Source organism: Apis cerana, linkage group LG2, assembly GCF_029169275.1.
Source record: "Apis cerana isolate GH-2021 linkage group LG2, AcerK_1.0, whole genome shotgun sequence".
NCBI lineage: Eukaryota > Metazoa > Arthropoda > Insecta > Hymenoptera > Apidae > Apis > Apis cerana.
The window spans coordinates 15383447-15403372 of NC_083853.1; the positions used below are offsets into that span (position 1 = coordinate 15383447).

The window sequence follows — 19926 nt, forward strand, 5'->3', positions numbered from 1 at the left end:
ACCTATTTACAATTGGCACGACGTACAATGTAGCTCGTTATCGAGAAAGTTCGATCGAACTTTCGCCGCCAATTATTTCGCGACGATTTTTCGATTTGAAAAAGGATGATTCCTTCCGCCCATTCTCGTGCAACAACTATGCACGTCTGGTAATCGTATCGCTTTCTTACGCTTCGAGCCCGATAACAATAAACGGACGGGGAGTTTCACGTGGCTGAAGGGACACGTAATTAGAGTATTACGCGGTGGAAACGTGAAAACGCGTCGCTCGAACAGGGCTGTTTAATTACGGTAGAAATTTAATGCGATTTATTTGACGTGAATTTCATCTGTAACTTCCTATTGGTCGGCTTAAACGCGACCGAAACTATTTCCACTCGTGTCACGTTCGCGTCACGTTCGCGTCGATACTTTTCCCGTGACGAGAATTCAGTGTTTCGAGTGGCGTGTGTTTCGAGAGCAACGCGTTTTCGAAATTACTAATCGGTTTACGACGATCGATTCGTTTCGAAAGATATTTTCTCGCGCGGTGGATAAGGTAGACTTATTCCCTAACCTCGAAAGTATCACGATCGTGAGAAATATCTTTTTTCTCTGTTATTACATATCTAGCGAAAATCGACTCGTTTATGCGAATGGTGTACGCGAATTACACGGAATTCGTTTTAAAATTATCGCTCGACTGGAAAAAAAGAAGAAAAACGTTTCGTTAAAGGAAATTTAATTATCGAAGAAAGAAAGAAAGAAAAGGATCATGGCGGTTGACAGATCACGTGACCGTTTCTATTTCGACCGGCGCGACGATTTTCTCTTTCCTTTCCAACAGAAAAATTCGAACGGGATTCGAAAATAAGTCGAGCGAGTTATAAATTTAACGTTTATAAATTTATTTTAACTTTGGCCTTTATTCGACAAAGTTTCAACCTCGGTTTTTAATTCGCGATTAATCACGCGATTCTTCGAGACTGCTTTATCTCTACTCTTCCTTCGACCGAAAGGCGCATCGATTATTTAACTTCGATATCCATCGATTACTATCGCTTCGATTATCCTCCCCGTCAGCATATATATATATATAAACGTGCATCCTTTTTCTTCGCCTTTAGTTAACTCGTGTGTTTCGCGCTTAATTTCCCGAGTGTTTTATTTTGATTTGAAAATGTGCACTTAACGTGTGCTTAATTATTTTCAAGCGATAACGAAAACAAAAAAATGCACTCGCTGTGAAATTATATTGAAATAAATTATAACAAAATGACATAAATTTTTCCAATTGCTTTTTCGAAGGATATATATATATATATATATTTTTTATCGATAAAAAATTTCCCGTGTTTTGCAAAAAATTCAAATTCACGAAGAAAAAAACTTTCCTTATATATATATTGCGAAAATTTAATTTAATCAGTTATTTATTTCTCGTCGCTTCCCTTCCCTCTTTCTCTATTCGAAACGTTATGCATTATTACACGTTCTTATTCGCTTTTTTCTTCCATACCTCAGATTCAGTATCACATTCCCGTTTAATCTCCATACGCTCGTAGAAAAAAAAATGTGGTTGCCTAACGTTAAGTATTCTCAGAAAAATTCCATCCTCCGCTTTTAATTATCCGAGGAAACGATTAAACTAGGATAGTCGAACAGGCTACGCTTATGCGTGATATCGTGGTTGCGTGACTCATCGGCACCGCTTCCGACCCGACGTAACGAGGAGCCAGTCGAAAGATTTTCGGACCAACGTCCATTTTTTCCTTCTCGAAATACGAAGAAAATACGGGGAGAGATCCGCCGGGGATGGCCACCAGTTTCGGGTAAAAATATCTATATCCGCGTAGTTGGCGAACATTCATTCGATACGCAAACCGCAAAGCGAAGAGAAATATTTCCTCGTTTCCCGCCTGCCTCTCTTTCTTCGCCGCGTTACACTCATTTTCCAACGCGAAAATGGACGAAAACAAATGTCTCGAAATACCGGTGGCGGCTACCCCAACATCCAATAAGTTATAGCTCGTTCCTTTAACGCGCAAAATGCATTCGCGAAAACAGGGGAAAACTCCATCCCTTGTCTTGGACAAGTTTCTTTTCATTCGATCGATACTTGGATCTTTGCTTCCTCCTCGTTCTATTTTTTTTTTCTCCCCCCCCCGCTACACCCTTTTTCTCGCGCCGCCGTTACAAGTTCCAATTGGCACGTATCCCAGTTCGACGCGTATACAGTTTCAAAGAGGAAGAAATACTGCGCGCGAAGAAGCGCGCGAGAACGAAAAGGGAGGGAAAAGAAGAGTGTGCGCCAATGGTAGTAGGTGGCGAATAGTAATAATCTTTCTAATCTCGAATCGAAGGAATCTCTATGTCCGTCGTGCACCGACATTGCTCCCTCCTGTGCTAAGTCACGTTTCGAAGGCACGAGTGACGTTCCACTGTGGTTACGAAAACGTAAACTCTCGCGAGATACGAACCACGCGAAGAGGAGTGGGGGAAAAAGAGAGAGAGAAAGAGAGAGAGAGAGGGAGGAGAAAGATAAATAATTCACTTAGCGGATTCACAATGGGAATTTCGCCTCGATGGTGAGCAAAAAGCTTTTAAAGGTTAGGAAGAAGATAGAGCAAACACAGGGAGAGAGAGAAGGAAGGAAGAAAAGGGAGAACAGCGTTCAAGAGGACGGAATCTACGTTGGAAAATATCGACACACGGTAAGGAGAGGAGAATAATGCGTCACGTGCAGCTTGGTTGGCGGTCATGCGAGCGACACACGTCCACGTATTTTCATTTCGTGTTTTCCAGCGGGCCGTGTTGCGCTTGGAACCGGTAAACGTTCGCTCGACTTTATCCAGATAATCTGAATCGAGTAAAGCGATCGAAATCGAACGGAATTACATCGAGCAACTAATCTGATTTAGAGCCACTTACTATCGAAAGCTCGAATGCACGTTAATCTTTCGCCGATCGAAAACTCGTGGAAACTCGTCCCTTCGACTTTTATCTTCTCCCCCCCTCCCCTACTCCCTCTCTATTTAAATTCGATGATTCCGCAAGATCCCCTCAGGTTTCTTTCAATTCGAAATAAACTCCAGGAATAATAATATAAAATTCGATATTCGAGGCTGTATACCGATGAGAAAACGATTTCGAGGTAGACGTTTATATAGGAGAAATGCAATCGGTTATAATTCGCTAAGAAGAGGCGTGTCAAGTTCCTTCTTCTCCGGTATTTTTCCTTTAAAGTTTCGCTCGTCTTAACGCCTATTCCTCTATTTTCTATTTTGTTTTTCTCTCTCTCTCTCTCTCTCTCCTCTTCGACGTGTAACTATTTCGAATCTTCAAAGTTTTATCAGAGACGTTTAATCGGCAAACGCGCGGCAGAAGTCGAGAAATAAACGTTGCGAAGAAGTCTCGTTATTTGGCGTAAAATTGCCAGTAACCGGATACGATGGCGCATCACGCGAAATTCCGTTTTCCTAGTCGGACAATTTCTACCGTTTGCGAAAAACTCGCGATTTCACGGTTTTTTCCACCTGAGTTTCCTCGCCACCAAGATAAATGGATTTTCGATTCAACCGATGAGAGAGAGAGAGAGAGAGGGTGGAGGAATATTACTACATTTCCCGAATGAGATAACGAGAGCGTACAAGTGTTGTGCACAACTTGTGTATAGGATAAATATCAATAACACAGGTCATCTTTTTACATACTCGAGTGGAAGAAACGCGAGTTGCAGAGAGAAAAGAATCAAAATGTTTCGACACGAAGCCACGGAAAATATAGGAGATTCTATGCTTTCGTCGCGTTCTCGATACAACTTCGAGTATAAGTGCAAGCACTTGTAAGACGAATCTTATGTAGTTCGTATTGTTGAGAAGCTACGGTTAAGAACCCTCTAAGGGACTTGATTCGTGGAAAATGGCAATGTGAGAAACGCGAGACAGTGTCGTTGTTAAGAATGTAAGAAAGAAAAACAATATCTATGAACCGAGTAAAATAGTCTATTACCGACTCGACCTTACGCTTCTCTTTGTTTCTCCTTCTCCACGATCTATCTCGAACGGTCAATTAACGACTCTCTAGTTTTAAATCGATGGAACTAGTCCCATTAATAATTTTACCTTTACGTTTTGTCATAAATAACTTAAAATTTTACACAAATAATTCGTTGCAATGTTTTCGTCGATAACGATAAAACTATTGAGATTTGATTTAAAAGAAATTAATATTATCTGACAAAAGAAAAAATCGTGCTAATCACGAAGCATTTTCTGTAATCGAAATCGTTGTTCAAAGAATTAAATGTTATTTTTACTAGAAATCATATTCAACAATATATTCTATGTTATCGAATGACAAAAATTAATATATCAAGATAAGATAAAGTAAAAAGAAATCGAGTTAGTAAACGGTAACAAAGTTCAACGAATTCATTCGATATATAGTGCAATTATCACAGAAAAATTTAATCGTATATTAAAAATGAATGTTAATCATTCGATTCATCTGTAGCTACTTACCAATAATTTTGCACACATTGCCGAAATTAATATCAAATTTCAATTTCACTGAAATTTCATTTCTATTTATCTTTTTTCAAAATTTTTTTTAAAAATCAAATTCAATCATCAAGCGATAAAACGATTTTTGCAATAAATTGTGTATTTTCGTTGTTATGAAAAAAATAATATATCGAATATATCGGTATGAAACAATCGATATGAAAAAAATAAATACATATAACTAAATCGATTAATTTCAAAATTATATAATAATCTCGTCTATCTTATATGTAAATATTTATAAATCATACTATGATTCCTATTTCAAAAAACGATCATTCATTTCCTATATCGCTGACTCTAATATTATACATTCGCTTTTCTTATAAGATTTCTTTTGTAATCGAGATTAATTTTTAAACGTGAAACCTCAAACGTGAAGACACGATAATATTGAGTATAGTCAAAGACTTACAATAACAATGGTAAAGAAATATTCATATTGTTATTTGAAGAAGAAGAAATAAAAAAAATCCAGTAGCGTTGGTAATAGTGGCAAAAATCTCGCACTCGCGCGCGGTAGCATCGTAACGACACGCTGCTACGAAATACCAAGTACACTCGACCGCTTTTGAAACCGGTATAAAAAGGGCGAGCGACAGGCTACTGGAACACGCTATTAAATAGGCCGAGCTACTAGAAGAGAAATGATTAATCACCGCGAAAGTGTCTTTTCACCTTAAAAATTACTCGCATGACAAATGCGATCAATTGATATTCTTCTATATTGTTATTTTTCTTTCGATCTAATCCTTGCTTGTAATAATAATATCCAGAAAGGGAAAGTAATTCGCCATTTTTGAATCTTTTTTCTATCAATTTTAACTTACTATATTATTATTTTAATTTATATTTTCTCATATTTCTATATATCTTTATATTTCTACTTTTTTTATTTCAATATTTAGTATTTATAATATTGATTTAAAAAATAATTAGGAAATAATATATATATATATATATATATATATATATATATATATATATATATATATAGCAAATATATAATATAATATAATATAATGTAATATAATATAATATATAATATAATATAGTATATATAGTATATAAAGTAAAATTTATATATAAGTGTTAATTAAAAAAATTAAAATTAATACTACATTCTACTACATTCTAATAATTATTAAAATTATAAAAAATGAAATCATTTCTAATCTAAATATATGTTATAAAGTTGTTATATCTAGTTAGATTGGACATTTTGTTTTCCTGTCACTTCAAAATAAGGTTATGTTCTTGTTTCTTTCTATTATTTTATCACTTTGAATAACAATATTTGATTTAATTTATTACATAATGTTAATGTTAATCATCAACTTGATAAAAGCAATAAAATATGAAATGAACTTTAAAGTAAAATATTATCTTTATGATTATTATCTTAAAATATGTTCTATAATAACGCATCAATAATTTCAAAACATCTTAAATTTTATTTCACTTGGAATACTTGGATTATTTGGATTTTTTGTTATACAAGTTCTAATGGAAGATTAGCATGTATCGATGCAATGACAAATGATTAAAAAATTGTAATTATATCATTTTATTAAAATATTGGCTTGAGGAAGCTTGTCGAGTAAGTTGTTTCAAAAAGAATATATTATTACCAAATATTTTTTACATTTACAAACAATTTTTTTATATGAAATATAATTTCAAATCATAATTCTTCATATATTAACCATAATAAATGTTATATATTTTCTAATTGGAGTAACCTTGAATTAAAAGTAAACTTTCATGTTATCAAAAATAAATATCAAAATAAAAACAAGGAATGTACAGAAATATATTAAATGAACTTACCCTGCGAGTAATACAGAATTTAGGAAGGGTGGTACAGTTGGCAAACTGGATAGACACCGTGGTGGAGAACCGGTAAGTTGTTTCGATGCGATACATGAACATCGGGTGGCATAGAACTCACGTAGTGATTGTCATTTGTATTGCTCGTATGCACAAATACCACCGTCGATACACTATGTACACACACCGTCATTCGGCGAAAATCTGGCGATTATCTTACACTTATATCCAAGTAATCGAGGATCACGACACGATACGTACGGTACGGTACGATACAGCAAGGCAAGGCACGACACGACACGACACGATACAACACGATACGGCACGATACGACACGACACTATACGACACGACACGGTATGGTAAGATAGGACTCACCGCAACAGGATATGCACTAAAAAAGTAGCGAAAATCGTAAAACTAGAGGCACCACCTCGAGGAGATAAGATTCTTCAAATATGTGTGACGGCGGGGGCTACGGATTAATATGGCCGTCCCTCGTTGACACAAAGTTTGGAGTCACACGTAAAATGCAACCCCAAGGAAATGCTAAAAACAAGTTGATTGGGATATCGTTGGCAAGAGAAAGACTTGTTCGCGTACAACCCGCACGCATTTGTTTTATTCGCGACACCATAAACCACCCGCGATTCTACGTATCACTCACTTCCGTATCACCCTGTTGTATTCTCCACGCGCTTTCCAAGTTTTCTTCTTTCCTTCCTTCTTACTTCCGCTCTTCGACAGGCTATTCGTCCACTTCTTTCCCTGTCACATAAAAATCCCTTTAAACTTTTGCTGGGCACGTTCCTTACCCGTTCTCCCTCTCTTCTTTCTCCTCTCTTCTGTTCGTCGTTTTCGTCGAATACTGCGAGAGGGATTCTGTGAATACCGCACTCACGTTTCGAATTATCAACAACTTTTTCACTGTATCGCGTTCTCGTATAAAAACACCACGAGACTCGTGGAAGCATTCGAATAATCACGTTCTTTTCACGCTTTTCGAGGACGTGACGCGACCTTGCTGTGAACGACGTCAACATCACCACCGTACGCTTTCATGGCGGCCATCTTTTCGGGATACGCGAATCGCGGAACGGAAAACGCACACGCGTGTATATCTCCAATACATGCATTCACGCGCGACCGCTTATGTATGTATACACAATGGTCCTCTACTACGAATACCGAACAACGAGAATCAAGAGCGAGGGAGACACTTGTGCGCACGCATACATATACAACCTAATCGTGCTAGCCTGGATATTTGGATAGCGAACGGCAATCCAGACACCGAACTGAAGAACAGGGAATGGTTGACGTTTCTTGTTTAACAGGGAATTGTGGCGCTGCTGTCCCTTCTCGTTCGGTATCTTTCTCTTTATTCGTCTCTTCCTGTAGTCTTTACAAAATTTCTCGACCAATCACAATTTCATTCTTACTGTAACTGTTTTCACGATCTAGGGATTTTTTCAGTTCCGAATCTTTACTTTTCTCATTCCTAGGAATTATAATTTCTTTTTAATTGAATTTTACGCGCATTTTTTAAATCGGTTTATCTATCTTTTATTATTCGTCGAATATTTCACCTTTTTGACATGTATTTTGTTACATGTTCAATACTCAATAATACATATAACATATTTACACTCTCATAAAGTATTTATTTATATTTAATATAATATTTAACATGGAAGATTTTGCGCCCTTGAGGTAGGTATCGATAAAGTTAATAAAAAATTCCTTTTACAAATACTCCTATTTACTTGTATATAGAATAATTATACTTTCGAAATAGTAACATTTCTTAATCTATAAATAGTATATGTATATCAAAGTTTCATATAAAATTACATTTTTGCATAGTAAAATTTCATATAATTTTGAAATGTAAAAACATTCCTGTTGAAAATATATATATAGAAATGTTTATATATATATATATATATAAACAATTTATACAAACAATTTTTTCTTACGTTTCTCTTTGTACATTAACACGAACAAACATTTCGATGTTTTATATGCACATTAAAAACAATATGGAATGGTTTTTTTTCATATTTTTAAAAATATTAAATTTTCTGTACATTTTGACATGGCAGTAGACTTTTATATTAAAACGATATCGGTACCTTTATATAATCTTTAAAATTATAACTTTAATATTTCTTGAACTGCAGCAACAATTTTGTTCGAACTAATTCCATATTTATCCAATAATGCAGTTGGAGGACCTGAACGTGGTACTTCGGGAATAGCTAGCTTCTTAACTACAACATTTCTTTCCAAAGCAACTGCTGAAAGTACAGCTTCACCCAGACCACCTTCCGCATAATGATCTTCAACTGTAATAACTCTTCCTCCAACTTCTTTGGCATTTTTTACAATTAGTTGGGCATCGAGTGGTTTAATTGTAAATGGATCGACCACTCGAATATTTATTCCTACTTTAGATAATTCATCAGCAGCTTTAAGTGCTTCGTACAAAGTTACGCCAGCTCCGATTACAAGAACTTGATCTTTCGCAGAAGATTTAACCACTTTGCCTTTTCCAATAACAAAAGGTTCTTCGTTTTTATATATAACTGCCGTGGCAGGACGAGAAGTGCGTATGAAACAAATTCCTTTTGTATTAGCTGCCAATTCGATGGCGCGCTCCGTGGCAACAGCATCAGCTGGATAAAAAACAGTGGAACCAGGAATTGTACGGAACATAGCTATGTCTTCCAGACCCATTTGTGATGGACCATCTTCTCCGATCGAAACACCGCAATGGGAACCAACAAAATTAACATTTGTTTGTGAAATAGCACCCATACGAATCTATAATAATATAAAAATTTACATTTTATGAATTTAGATTTTAAATGAGAATTCACAATAATATTTTGATTCTATACATATATATATATATACATACATATATATATATGATATAATATAATTTTATTTATATATTTATTTTATTATATTTATTTATTAACATATTTTTACCTGATCAAAAGCACGAGTAAAAAATGTTGCAAACGCAGATACAAATGCAACAGTTCTGTCTCTGCATGCAGCACCGATTGCTACTCCTACTACATTTTGTTCGGCAATAAAACCTTCGATAAATCTAGATGGATCGACTGTCTTGATTTTTTCAGCATATGTCGAATTTTTTGTGTCTCCATCCAGAGCAATGACACGAGAATTGTTCTTCGCTAGCTGAAACAAAAAGTAACATATATTTATCTCTAAATACATATATCTTAAAAAAAAAATATACATATACAAAATACATATATCTTAAAAAGAAAATATACAAACCTTAACTAAAGCAGTACCATAAGCCAGTCTTGTAGCAACTTGTTCTCCTAATTTATAATTTGGAGGTGATGCTAATTTAATATTATTAATATCTACTACTGAAACATCATCAACTAATGGTTTCTGAGGATGTAATCCTAAAAGACCAGGATTTTTCAACATTCCAGTTAAATGCTACAATTGAAAAAATATTAATTTATTTAAAATATATTAATTTTTACAAATAAAATTATTTGTACAATAAAAATTGTAATTTTAAAAATTGTACCACTTACTTGAATGACTTCATTTGCTTTATTACCAAGAGGTTTTCCATGCCAATTTTCTTGATCTTCAATGGTAGGAAAATATTTACCTTTGTATGTTTTTGCTAGTATAGCAGTAGGTCGTCCTTTCGTATTTTGTGCTTCATGGAAAGCCTTATAAATAAAATATTATGTTAAATTTGGTATTAATTTTTACCTATATATAAATATGTAAATACATATACCTTAGCTAATTCTTCTACATCGTGACCATCAACAACCAATGCATTAAATCCAAAAGCTTCAAGTCTTTTGCGGTAAACTTCCATATTATGTTGAAGAGATGTTGGTTCACTTTGACCTAAACGATTTATATCAAAAATAGCACAAAGATTATCTAACTTGTAATATGATGCAAAATGAAGTGCTTCCCATATTGATCCTTCCGCAGCTTCTCCATCACCAATCAGACAATATACGCTATATATGTAATAATATAAATTTATTATTATATTTTGAAGAAATACAAAAATATAATACTGTTGTAATGAAAAAAAATTTTAAATAAACAATAAAGAATAATTATTTGAGAATATACCGATAATTAGCTTTATCAAAATTTTTTCCCACATAAGCCATCCCTGCAGAAACTGAGAGCCCTTGTCCCAAGGAACCAGTTCCTACATCAATAAAATTAAGTCTTGGCGTAGGATGTCCTTCTAAATCACTATCAAGTTTTCTTAAATTTAGCAATTCATTTGATGGAAAAAGTCCTGCTTCTGCCCATGCTATAATTATATAAATAATATATTATAATTTAGAAATTTTATATTTCGTATATTCGAATATTCGATAAGTACATATTTAAAATTTTTACCTGCATATAAAATAGGAGCAGCATGACCTTTGCTCAATACAAATCTATCGCTACTTAGATCACGTGGTGCTGATACTTTGTAACGCATCGTGTGAAAAAATAAGACGGACATAATTTCTGCCATAGAAGAACATGACGTTGGATGTCTAAATAAAAGTGAAAAAAATAAATAAATAAATAAAAAATTGTATAAAATTTAAAATATCAAATTTACATAACATTGTAAAATATATCATGTATTATTTATATATTTCATAATAACAATGAACTTATCATCAAAGGTCATAAAGGTCATTAATCTCGATCATACGATCGTTGAATATTGAAATGATTATTACAAAATGTAATTATGTAATCCATATTTAATATAAATAATTATCATTAAATACTTATATTGCAAAAATTCTTGTTTCTTTTTGTATTTTTTATTAGCGAAATTTATATTATTAAATTTCATTAATATATATATAGTTCATATATATAATTTTTATATAATTTCATATTAATAATTAAATAAATACTTTTATATTCTTTACTGAGTTATTATATTGAATTCTATTCTAATTCTAATCGTATATCATTTTATATAATTAAATCATTGTTTAACAATTAAATAAATGATTTTCTAAAATATTTAAACTATGTATTGATTATTTACAAATTAATTGCAAAAATTTTTAATAAAATTAAAGCATTAAGATATAATATAATCCTGCAATTTAAAATTATTTAATTTTGATATAAAATGATATCATTTATTTGATATTTGATATCATTTATTATATAATAAAATATTAATTAATTACAATATATATAAGGACTCTTTTTTATTAAATTTTTCCGTATATAATTATTTAAAAAATTATTTAAACATAAAAAATGCTAAGGAAAAATATTAACATGTTAATAGTACAAATCTTAATGAAATTTTAAAATAAAAATTATACAAAAAATATATTTTATAATTTCTGATAAAAATAAGAAAATTTCCGGACAACTTTTCTGTATCATACCCGCTTTTTGATGCTTCTGTTGCTTTAATACACTGAATGCGAAGCCTGTTCGCAAGATCTTGAAGATTTTCCACATTTATATCGCGCACCATTATAAGTTACAGAGAAATTCTTTCTGTAATCGTTTCTCAACGAGCGTTCGATAACAACTGGCAATGAATAACACAGCCTTTTGCTCAGTAACTGCGCGCTGGAACTCCCTACTTTCTTCCAGACGAGTTATCGTAGATTTCAAAATCAATGTACATATTTATATTTTATAAATTGAATTCAACTCTTTGAAATTTATAATTCCAGAATTATTTACTTATATTGATATCAAATATATATATATATATAAGAGAGAAAAATACATATACATTAATATTTGATAATAGATATTTTTTATCATTACATTTTAAAAATAATAATTAGCTCCTAAAGAATTATATACAAATATGTAATGTATGTTATAATGATAATATAACTAATGAAATTTATTTCAATTTAGATATAATGGATGTCTTTTATACATATTCATAATTTTTTAATAAATTTCTTTATCATTCTTATTCATATATATTATAAATATTGCAAAAAAATAAATAAATAATTTATCATATTCCAAGATTATATAAAAAAATTATATGCAAAAAATCGTTTAAAATATTACATCTAAAAAATCTTAAACGAGGTATTTATTAAAATTGTCAATTTTATTTAATATATTCTCGATTATTCAATACTATTATACGTTTGTTACGTAACTATATACTATATTTCATAGCGTGCATTTTGGTATCGTGCACGTGCTAACTATGCGATTACTACATATAAAAGGAGACATAAGAAAACATGATACGATTTCCTGTCTATCTTTGGGCTTTGATTTTTTAGAACTTTTTTTCTAAAGTTAATCATTTGAAAATTTTTATCGTAATATATATTTTTATTAATTATATAAAAATATAGTCTATTATAAAAATTTTAAATTATAATATTACATATATATGATAGTATGCATGTTTATGAATAAATTTAATATTCAATAATTTATCTAAATTACGTGTGTATGAGGTTTTTCTTAATATTTTAATTATTAATAAGCGATAACGATTTAAAATTTTAAAATAAAGAATTAAAATAAAATTTAAGATAAACTAATAATTTTTAATAATTATTTTATAAATAATTTTTTACAATTATATATATGTTAATTCGATTTTGATTAAATGCATAAACATATATTTAAAAATATAATTATAAAATACCTTGAACTATGAATCGTAATATAATAACATGATATTATTTGAAAAAAGCAAACTATATGAAAGCAAATTAATGTTAATTGTAGTACATAAAAAATTTCCAAAATTAAAATTTTTATAATAAAAATATTAGAGAACAAATTATGTTTGTATTGTACAATATAACAGATTCTAAAGTAAATAATCTGTTTTTCACCTTATTTTTATCAAGATAATATTTGCGCGCGATTTTAGAAAAAAAAATGTTAAATTATTATTAAATTGGAATATGAAAATATTAAAAAATTATCAATCGTAATATTAATCTATGTTAATATAATGAAAGTTATTGAATAATAAATTAATGGAATTATTATAAAGTATAATGTACATACCCGGATTTGCTAGCTTGTGTGGCATTGATCGAGTGAATTCTCAATTTTGTCGCAATGTCTTTTAATTCTTGAATGGTTTTCGATTCTGGTTTATGGTAGTTTGCCATTTTTTTTGTATAAGTTATAACAACTTCTTAAAACTTTAATTGTGCTTTAAGAAAACTTCGGAAAAATGCTGATCACGAAATGTGATTCTGAGCAACAAGTAGAATTCGCGCAAGCTTGATTCATATTGAATATAGAGAGGAATTCAAACTATAAATTCATGCAATTTGTGTCAATAATACTTTTTATTGCCCCTAGGTGGCATTATACTTACTTTCATAATATAAAATTTTATAAATTGTATCTTTTATTATAAAGAAAATAAATATTTTTTATGCCATTTACATATTTAAAAGAATATTATATAATAATATAATTAATTATATAATATAATTTTAATCATTAAATATTATTTTTTTACAAGCGAGAAATTACGGATATAATAAAATTTTCAGATAGTATTAATTTAATAACAAATTTATTCGACATGTTTAGGAACAGGATTTGTAGTGTCATTTAATTCTATCAATATCGAAGTATTCACATTGATAATTTGATACATAATTGAGAATAAATTATTTACTTAAAACTATAGAAATATATGAAAATCTTAGTATCGAATTATAAAAAAAATTGTAAACAGATAAAACAAATTATAAATTATAATGTAATGTACATGCTTACAGTATCTCCACATAATTCAATTCATAATATTAATTTCAAAAAATTATTTTTGTAACATTATGAAAGTTATTACATTTTTAAGAAACAGAATGAACAAGAAAAATTACTATTAATTAATATCTCGTAGTAAATGCGCCGTTTAAGGATTTAACTTATTTTTACAAAATTTAAAAAATTTTTTTTTATTGAACTAGAAAGTGAATTAACTATTTTTAGTAATTTACGTGTGATACAAATATTTATATACTGTCAGCTGTAAGAATAAATTGTTACGATGAACAATTAAACCTTACATTATATATTGTGATGAATTTTAAATTTATATCTAAATATCTAAATAATATTATTAAATTGTTTATATATATACCACATCTTATGTATATTTATATATATACATGTAGGGATATATCATCCTTTCAACGAAATTCGCACTTCAGTATTCGAAACGATCGTTAATTCCATAAGCGTTCCATAATTCTTATTTAATTACTAGTATATTTTCTTTTTTAATATTTTTTCTCATCAATTTTGTTCTAATTCTATGATCAAGCTTTTTATTATAATAGCTCTTCAATAGATGTTTTTAATTATATCTAAATGTGCAAAATATGCGGATCCATTGATGCATTACAACTATAAGAGAGAAAAGTCTGATAATATAACAATTTATGTGATACATTTGAATTACTTTTTTAGTAACCGCCAAAATTGCTGAAATTTTTAAAGTATTAAAATTAAATTTTGTAATACATTTATATAAACTTAAAATAATAATGTAATGTTTTATACGCATATCTATACATATATATAAATACATTTTTATATATTTTTATATATTATATGTTTATATATATTTATATATACTTATAAATATGTATAACATGCAATTGATTCCCATATTCCTTTGAACTTTATATATATGCATGTTGACATAATTTACATTACCAATTCATAATTTTATCACATGTAAAATTGTTCTATTTACAATAACTTTTTATTTATATTTGGAATGTTCAAAAAATTTACATGCAATTCATGATGACATAAAAACAATTTTTTTTTAATTGAGAATCTCAAATTTGATTAGGATTAAGCTTATGCAATTTCAATTTTATAAATTTTTTTCACTTGAATGCATCAATTCTTTATTCATATAATCATTATACCAAATTGACATTTTAAATTTCTTACTTGTTATACATCTTTTCGAAATCAATGTTTAAGAATTATATTGTTACTTGTCAAATTTAATTTACGACATTCAAGACTTACATGGACGATAATTTGAAGATTATGTACAACGTGTACAACGTCATTACTTACGAAACTACTATACAATAATTTAATGGATCTATATTTTTGAAATTATAACTTCTCCTTGTATAAATTTGTCCATTTTTGTATTAGTGAAAAAAGAATGAAATCGCGCAATTTTATTCCGTTATTTTGCACCTGTTTATCGTATACCAACTACTTTCGTGTTCCCATATATATTGCTGATGTATATGTTTAGTTTAGTTTTTTCTCTCATAAAATTAAAGAAATAATGTTATCTATAATGCTCGCTTTATAATAATTTAATAATTTAATATATTATATAAGTTAAAAAATTTTTTGTAAAAAAGAAATCGTAATATTTTTCAAATTTCTGAGCACATTAGAATAATTTTTGTCAATAACATATTTACAAATGTATTACTAATTTTTGATTTGATATGACTTTCTGTATGGTCTAAAATTGTAGATTTTTAACAAAATATTTAGAATATAATGAAAATTCTATTGTAATAATGACAAAAAATCTAAAATATCAAATATAGAAAACATCTATAAACATCATATATTTTAATTTAAAAAAAAGTAAATTTATTGAAAAAAGAATTTACTTTTTAATTATAATATGAAAATTATAAATCAAGTCATAATAAATATGCGAGCACGCAAAATTTCTAAATGAAAATAAATATGTCAAATATATGCTTAGTACATTGAATTTAATTACTATACGATAAAAAATTATGTATAGAGAACTTTCTCAGGTATGTACTTTGAATTTTTATCTATAATACCATATTCTGTATCATTGTAATTGATTTTTTGATGAAAATTATATATGTATTTCTTTTTTAAAATATGACGTTATTTCTGCAAAAAATGTTTACATTGGAAAGAATCAAAATTGAAAAGGAAATTATGCTCATAAAAATTTACACAGTAAGAAGTGACTAAATGAACATGATAACAGTATGCAATAGGTGTCAGGTACATTTTGGAATTGATGTTATACTCAGTATTAAAGCTTTAAAGTTAGTATAGATATACTAAGAAAGATTGTTTATTGTTTTTATGTGTAGTGTTAATATCACATACAAATACACTTTAAAGCTTTTAAAAGAGAGATTCTGTAACTGAGCGTTTGATTTCTGAACTTTGTTAAACATTCCAAACATTTCCTAACATCCATATTGCTAATATTTATCTATGGTAACGTAAAAAAAATGCTATATGTACATAACAGGCAATCCATAATACAACAGATTGAATCAAAAGATTGCTCAATACATTTAAAACACACTTTACACTGCTTTTTCCAGCTTTCCTCATGCCATAGAAATTGTAACATTAATTCCTAGATTTCCATTATCGGCAAACAATTGCGCGATAGAGGTGTCAAATACAAGGCAGTCTGAATTTAAAATTGCAGATGAAACACCTTCATGAATAGAACGTGGCATAGCTTCCCATGTTAAACGTCTTTTATGCCCATTCAATTCTAGTCTATTGAATATTTATATTATATTATTAATTATTTTAAATAAAAATTTAAATATAATATATATATATATATATTTATATATTATTTAGAATAAAATACCTATAGGCAAAATTTTCTGCTTGTTTTCTTGAACCAATCAATTGAACGATTGCAAAAAATTGTTGATGTCCATCATATTTTTCTTGTTTTTCGAGTACTAGCATGAAATGATGACCAAAACAAGACTGCATCATTACCCAATCCACCGCACCAGGAAGATTAATATCTGTTGCTAAGAAAACAATGTCTTCTCCTATAATTTAAGAAAATTTAAATAATTGAATTTTCATTTAATTAAAAAAAATACAAATATATATCTTATTTAACAAACTTACCCTGAAGAGTTGTAATGCTTTTATGACTCATAACAAGATGTGGCATTACTTGCTCAAGGGATCCTTGCCATTTACAGGAAGCACCTGGACAAGGACAACTATATGGACGGAATTCACATGCATCTTCATGATCTGCCTTTTCAGTATGCACTAATGATACAGTGCATCCACTTGTTGAATATTTGCAAGGAAACATCACATTACCTGCCACTTTTTCCATAGCCAGATTTCGAATATTACCTGCATTACAAATTTATGAATTATAATATTATAATGATTTTTACTTGAATATATTTAAATTTTTAATATTACAAGTTTTTTTTACTTATAAATTTTATTATTAATTGCATACCTAGTGGACCTCTACAGGTAGGACAGCAATTAAGCTTTGGTCTGCAATTACTACAAACAAGATGTCCACTCTGACATTGTAAAATGGGTGGAAGAACATAATCAAAGCAAACTGGACATTCAAATAGACTTGCTAGATCAGTTGAACTGCTTAGAGATGATACAGTAGGTGCAGAGGAGCTTGCAACACTCCTCCCTCTCTTTCCTGTACTAATACTTAACTGAGACATCTTTTTTTTTATTCTATGTATCAAATAAGAACACTTTGCCTTTTAGTTGATAAGAAAAATCTATTTATTTTTAAGATGTCTATTAAATGCGATACATTTTGGAATGAACCATCCACCTCATATCTGTAAATTATTAAAATTTTAACAATATTATATAGTGTTATATATAAATTCTTTTTAATTTTAATATTTAAAAAATTTTTGAATTTAAAAAATTGAATATTACAACTATACCTTTATATAAAATGAATGTCATTTCAATATGTTGAAAAATATATTTGACACACATATAATTATCTTGCATATTATATATATCTAAAGAAAGATTATATGGTGTCATTGTTATCATATTTTATCCATATAGAGTAAATAAATATAATACTCTTGTATTATACATATATATTATTCTACAAGCATGGTATATTTAATTAATTCAATTAGTAAATTATTCATAATTACATAAAAGTAAAATGAATTTTACAGAATATATTTTTTAGCTTTTATGTTTTTGTTACTTAAATAAAATATTCTATATTTTTTCTTTCAATAAAAAATAATATATAACATACTATATTCAAATGACATTGAAACGATGCAATAAAAATTTTTATCAATTTTCATTATTTTTTATCATTTTATCATTTTATCGTATTATTTCATTTTTAATCAATTTCTACTTAACCAATACTTTAATACTGAAATATATGTATACAAAAATTAGTTAGAATTATATATAGCTTATAATATTGTAATAAAAATATATGTTTTATTAAAATATTCATATTTCTTTTAATATATTTTTGTATTTTATCTAAATAATATAAAAATAAGATAATTGATATATGCAATTCGATAAAAATTTTATATACATACGTACTTTTAAAACCTTTTAATAAACCAATATAAGAATAAAAAAATCTAAACTTTTTATCTAATATTTATCAAATATTTTCATTACAAAAAATGTGTATAATTTTGTATCAACAAAATAATATAAATAAGTAACGAAGATTACATTGCATCGATCGTACGACCATTTATCGCGTGTGCGTTAATTATCATTGTCTTTTTGGCAAACCGTCACAAGAAAGTTTGACAAATATTTTTCATAAAATTAAATAAATTTTTAAACGATATCGCATTCGCGGGTTATTTAATCCGAAAAGTAACAAACAGTAAAAATCTTGCAGAATAATATTGTGAAGCAAGTCACAAATCACAAGTCATGACGAAACAGCAATCAACAAATAAACAATGTGCGAGAAAGCGGATGATTCTCTCATGGAAAATTCTACGCAACAAATAGAATAAAATATATACATTTGAAAATAACATTAAAAAAATATATATTTAAACTTACCGAATTAACAAACATATTAGTACGTCATTCAATGCGTACACTAGTTTTCACGAAATTGAAATCGGAAAATAGTAAGTTAAAAGGACGAGAGAGGGAAAGAGAAGGCACTTGAGAATGACAACGGAAATACGAACGAGAATGAAAACGTCGAGAATAACGACGAAGGGTGACACAATAATAGACGAATGTTTTCACGAGAACAACAACAGGAGATTTCATGCGACTTGAATTCAAAAATGTTGCACGAAATGCTCCCGATACTTCTCGGTACATCGATGAGGAATAAACGCGAACGCGATGAAATCGAGTATGTAATAGGCTACATCGCGAATTCTCCTGGCCAAATAGGCAATATTAATTGTAATATGACTTTTGATAGTTTTCGCTGAGGCATAGTAGCAATTTGCTCCTTTTCGAACCTCCGACACTTTAAGCTCTTTCCGTACAATAAGATGCACAGCAAGATGATGACACTGCAGCTGTCTGTCCGACTGCACGTCCGTCCGTTTACACCCATGCAACGCATGCAACTGCCATTAGCGATTATTCTTAAGCCGCATTCTTAACATGTCTTTATATTGTGAAATATATTTCGGTGAAAAATATATAGAAGAAAATATTTTATTACTTTTATATAAAAATTTTCAATATATAGAATACG

General features: G+C 29.3%; 3 protein-coding genes across 8 annotated transcripts in view; all 3 read right to left on the reverse strand.

The window, feature by feature from the left end:
• LOC108002819 (uncharacterized) overlaps positions 1-7221 on the reverse strand; it is a 34619-nt gene extending 27398 nt beyond the window's left edge. Inside the window, exon 1 of the mRNA XM_062071689.1 lies at positions 6375-7221. The gene's annotated coding sequence lies outside the window, so the exon portion shown is untranslated. The remainder of the gene's footprint in view (positions 1-6374) is intronic.
• Positions 7222-8017: 796 nt separating this feature from the next.
• On the reverse strand, positions 8018-13674 carry LOC108002848 (transketolase). Of its 2 annotated transcripts, none has more exons than XM_017064784.3 (8): positions 13446-13674; positions 10812-10957; positions 10533-10722; positions 10180-10414; positions 9965-10108; positions 9690-9863; positions 9372-9587; positions 8018-9200 (listed from the first exon to the last, which is right to left on the reverse strand). In XM_017064784.3, exons 1-8 carry the CDS (start codon positions 13550-13552, stop codon positions 8529-8531), a joined length of 1884 nt encoding a protein of 627 aa, XP_016920273.1. In that variant the 5' UTR covers positions 13553-13674; the 3' UTR covers positions 8018-8528. The 2 variants fall into 2 exon arrangements, with proteins under 2 accessions (XP_016920273.1, XP_016920274.1); XM_017064785.3 differs by having other exon boundaries at positions 11825-13664.
• Positions 13675-13951: 277 nt separating this feature from the next.
• On the reverse strand, positions 13952-19538 carry LOC108002850 (E3 ubiquitin-protein ligase Siah1). Of its 5 annotated transcripts, none has more exons than XM_062071707.1 (7): positions 19266-19538; positions 18475-18600; positions 18140-18312; positions 17677-18028; positions 17325-17564; positions 17050-17242; positions 13952-16952 (listed from the first exon to the last, which is right to left on the reverse strand). In XM_062071707.1, exons 4-7 carry the CDS (start codon positions 17903-17905, stop codon positions 16775-16777), a joined length of 840 nt encoding a protein of 279 aa, XP_061927691.1. In that variant the 5' UTR covers positions 17906-18028; positions 18140-18312; positions 18475-18600; positions 19266-19538; the 3' UTR covers positions 13952-16774. The 5 variants fall into 5 exon arrangements, with proteins under 5 accessions (XP_061927691.1, XP_061927689.1, XP_028524946.1 ...); XM_062071705.1 differs by lacking the exon at positions 19266-19538 and adding an exon at positions 18783-18919; XM_028669145.2 differs by lacking the exon at positions 18475-18600 and having other exon boundaries at positions 18140-18220.
• Between the last annotated feature and the right edge of the window lie 388 nt (positions 19539-19926).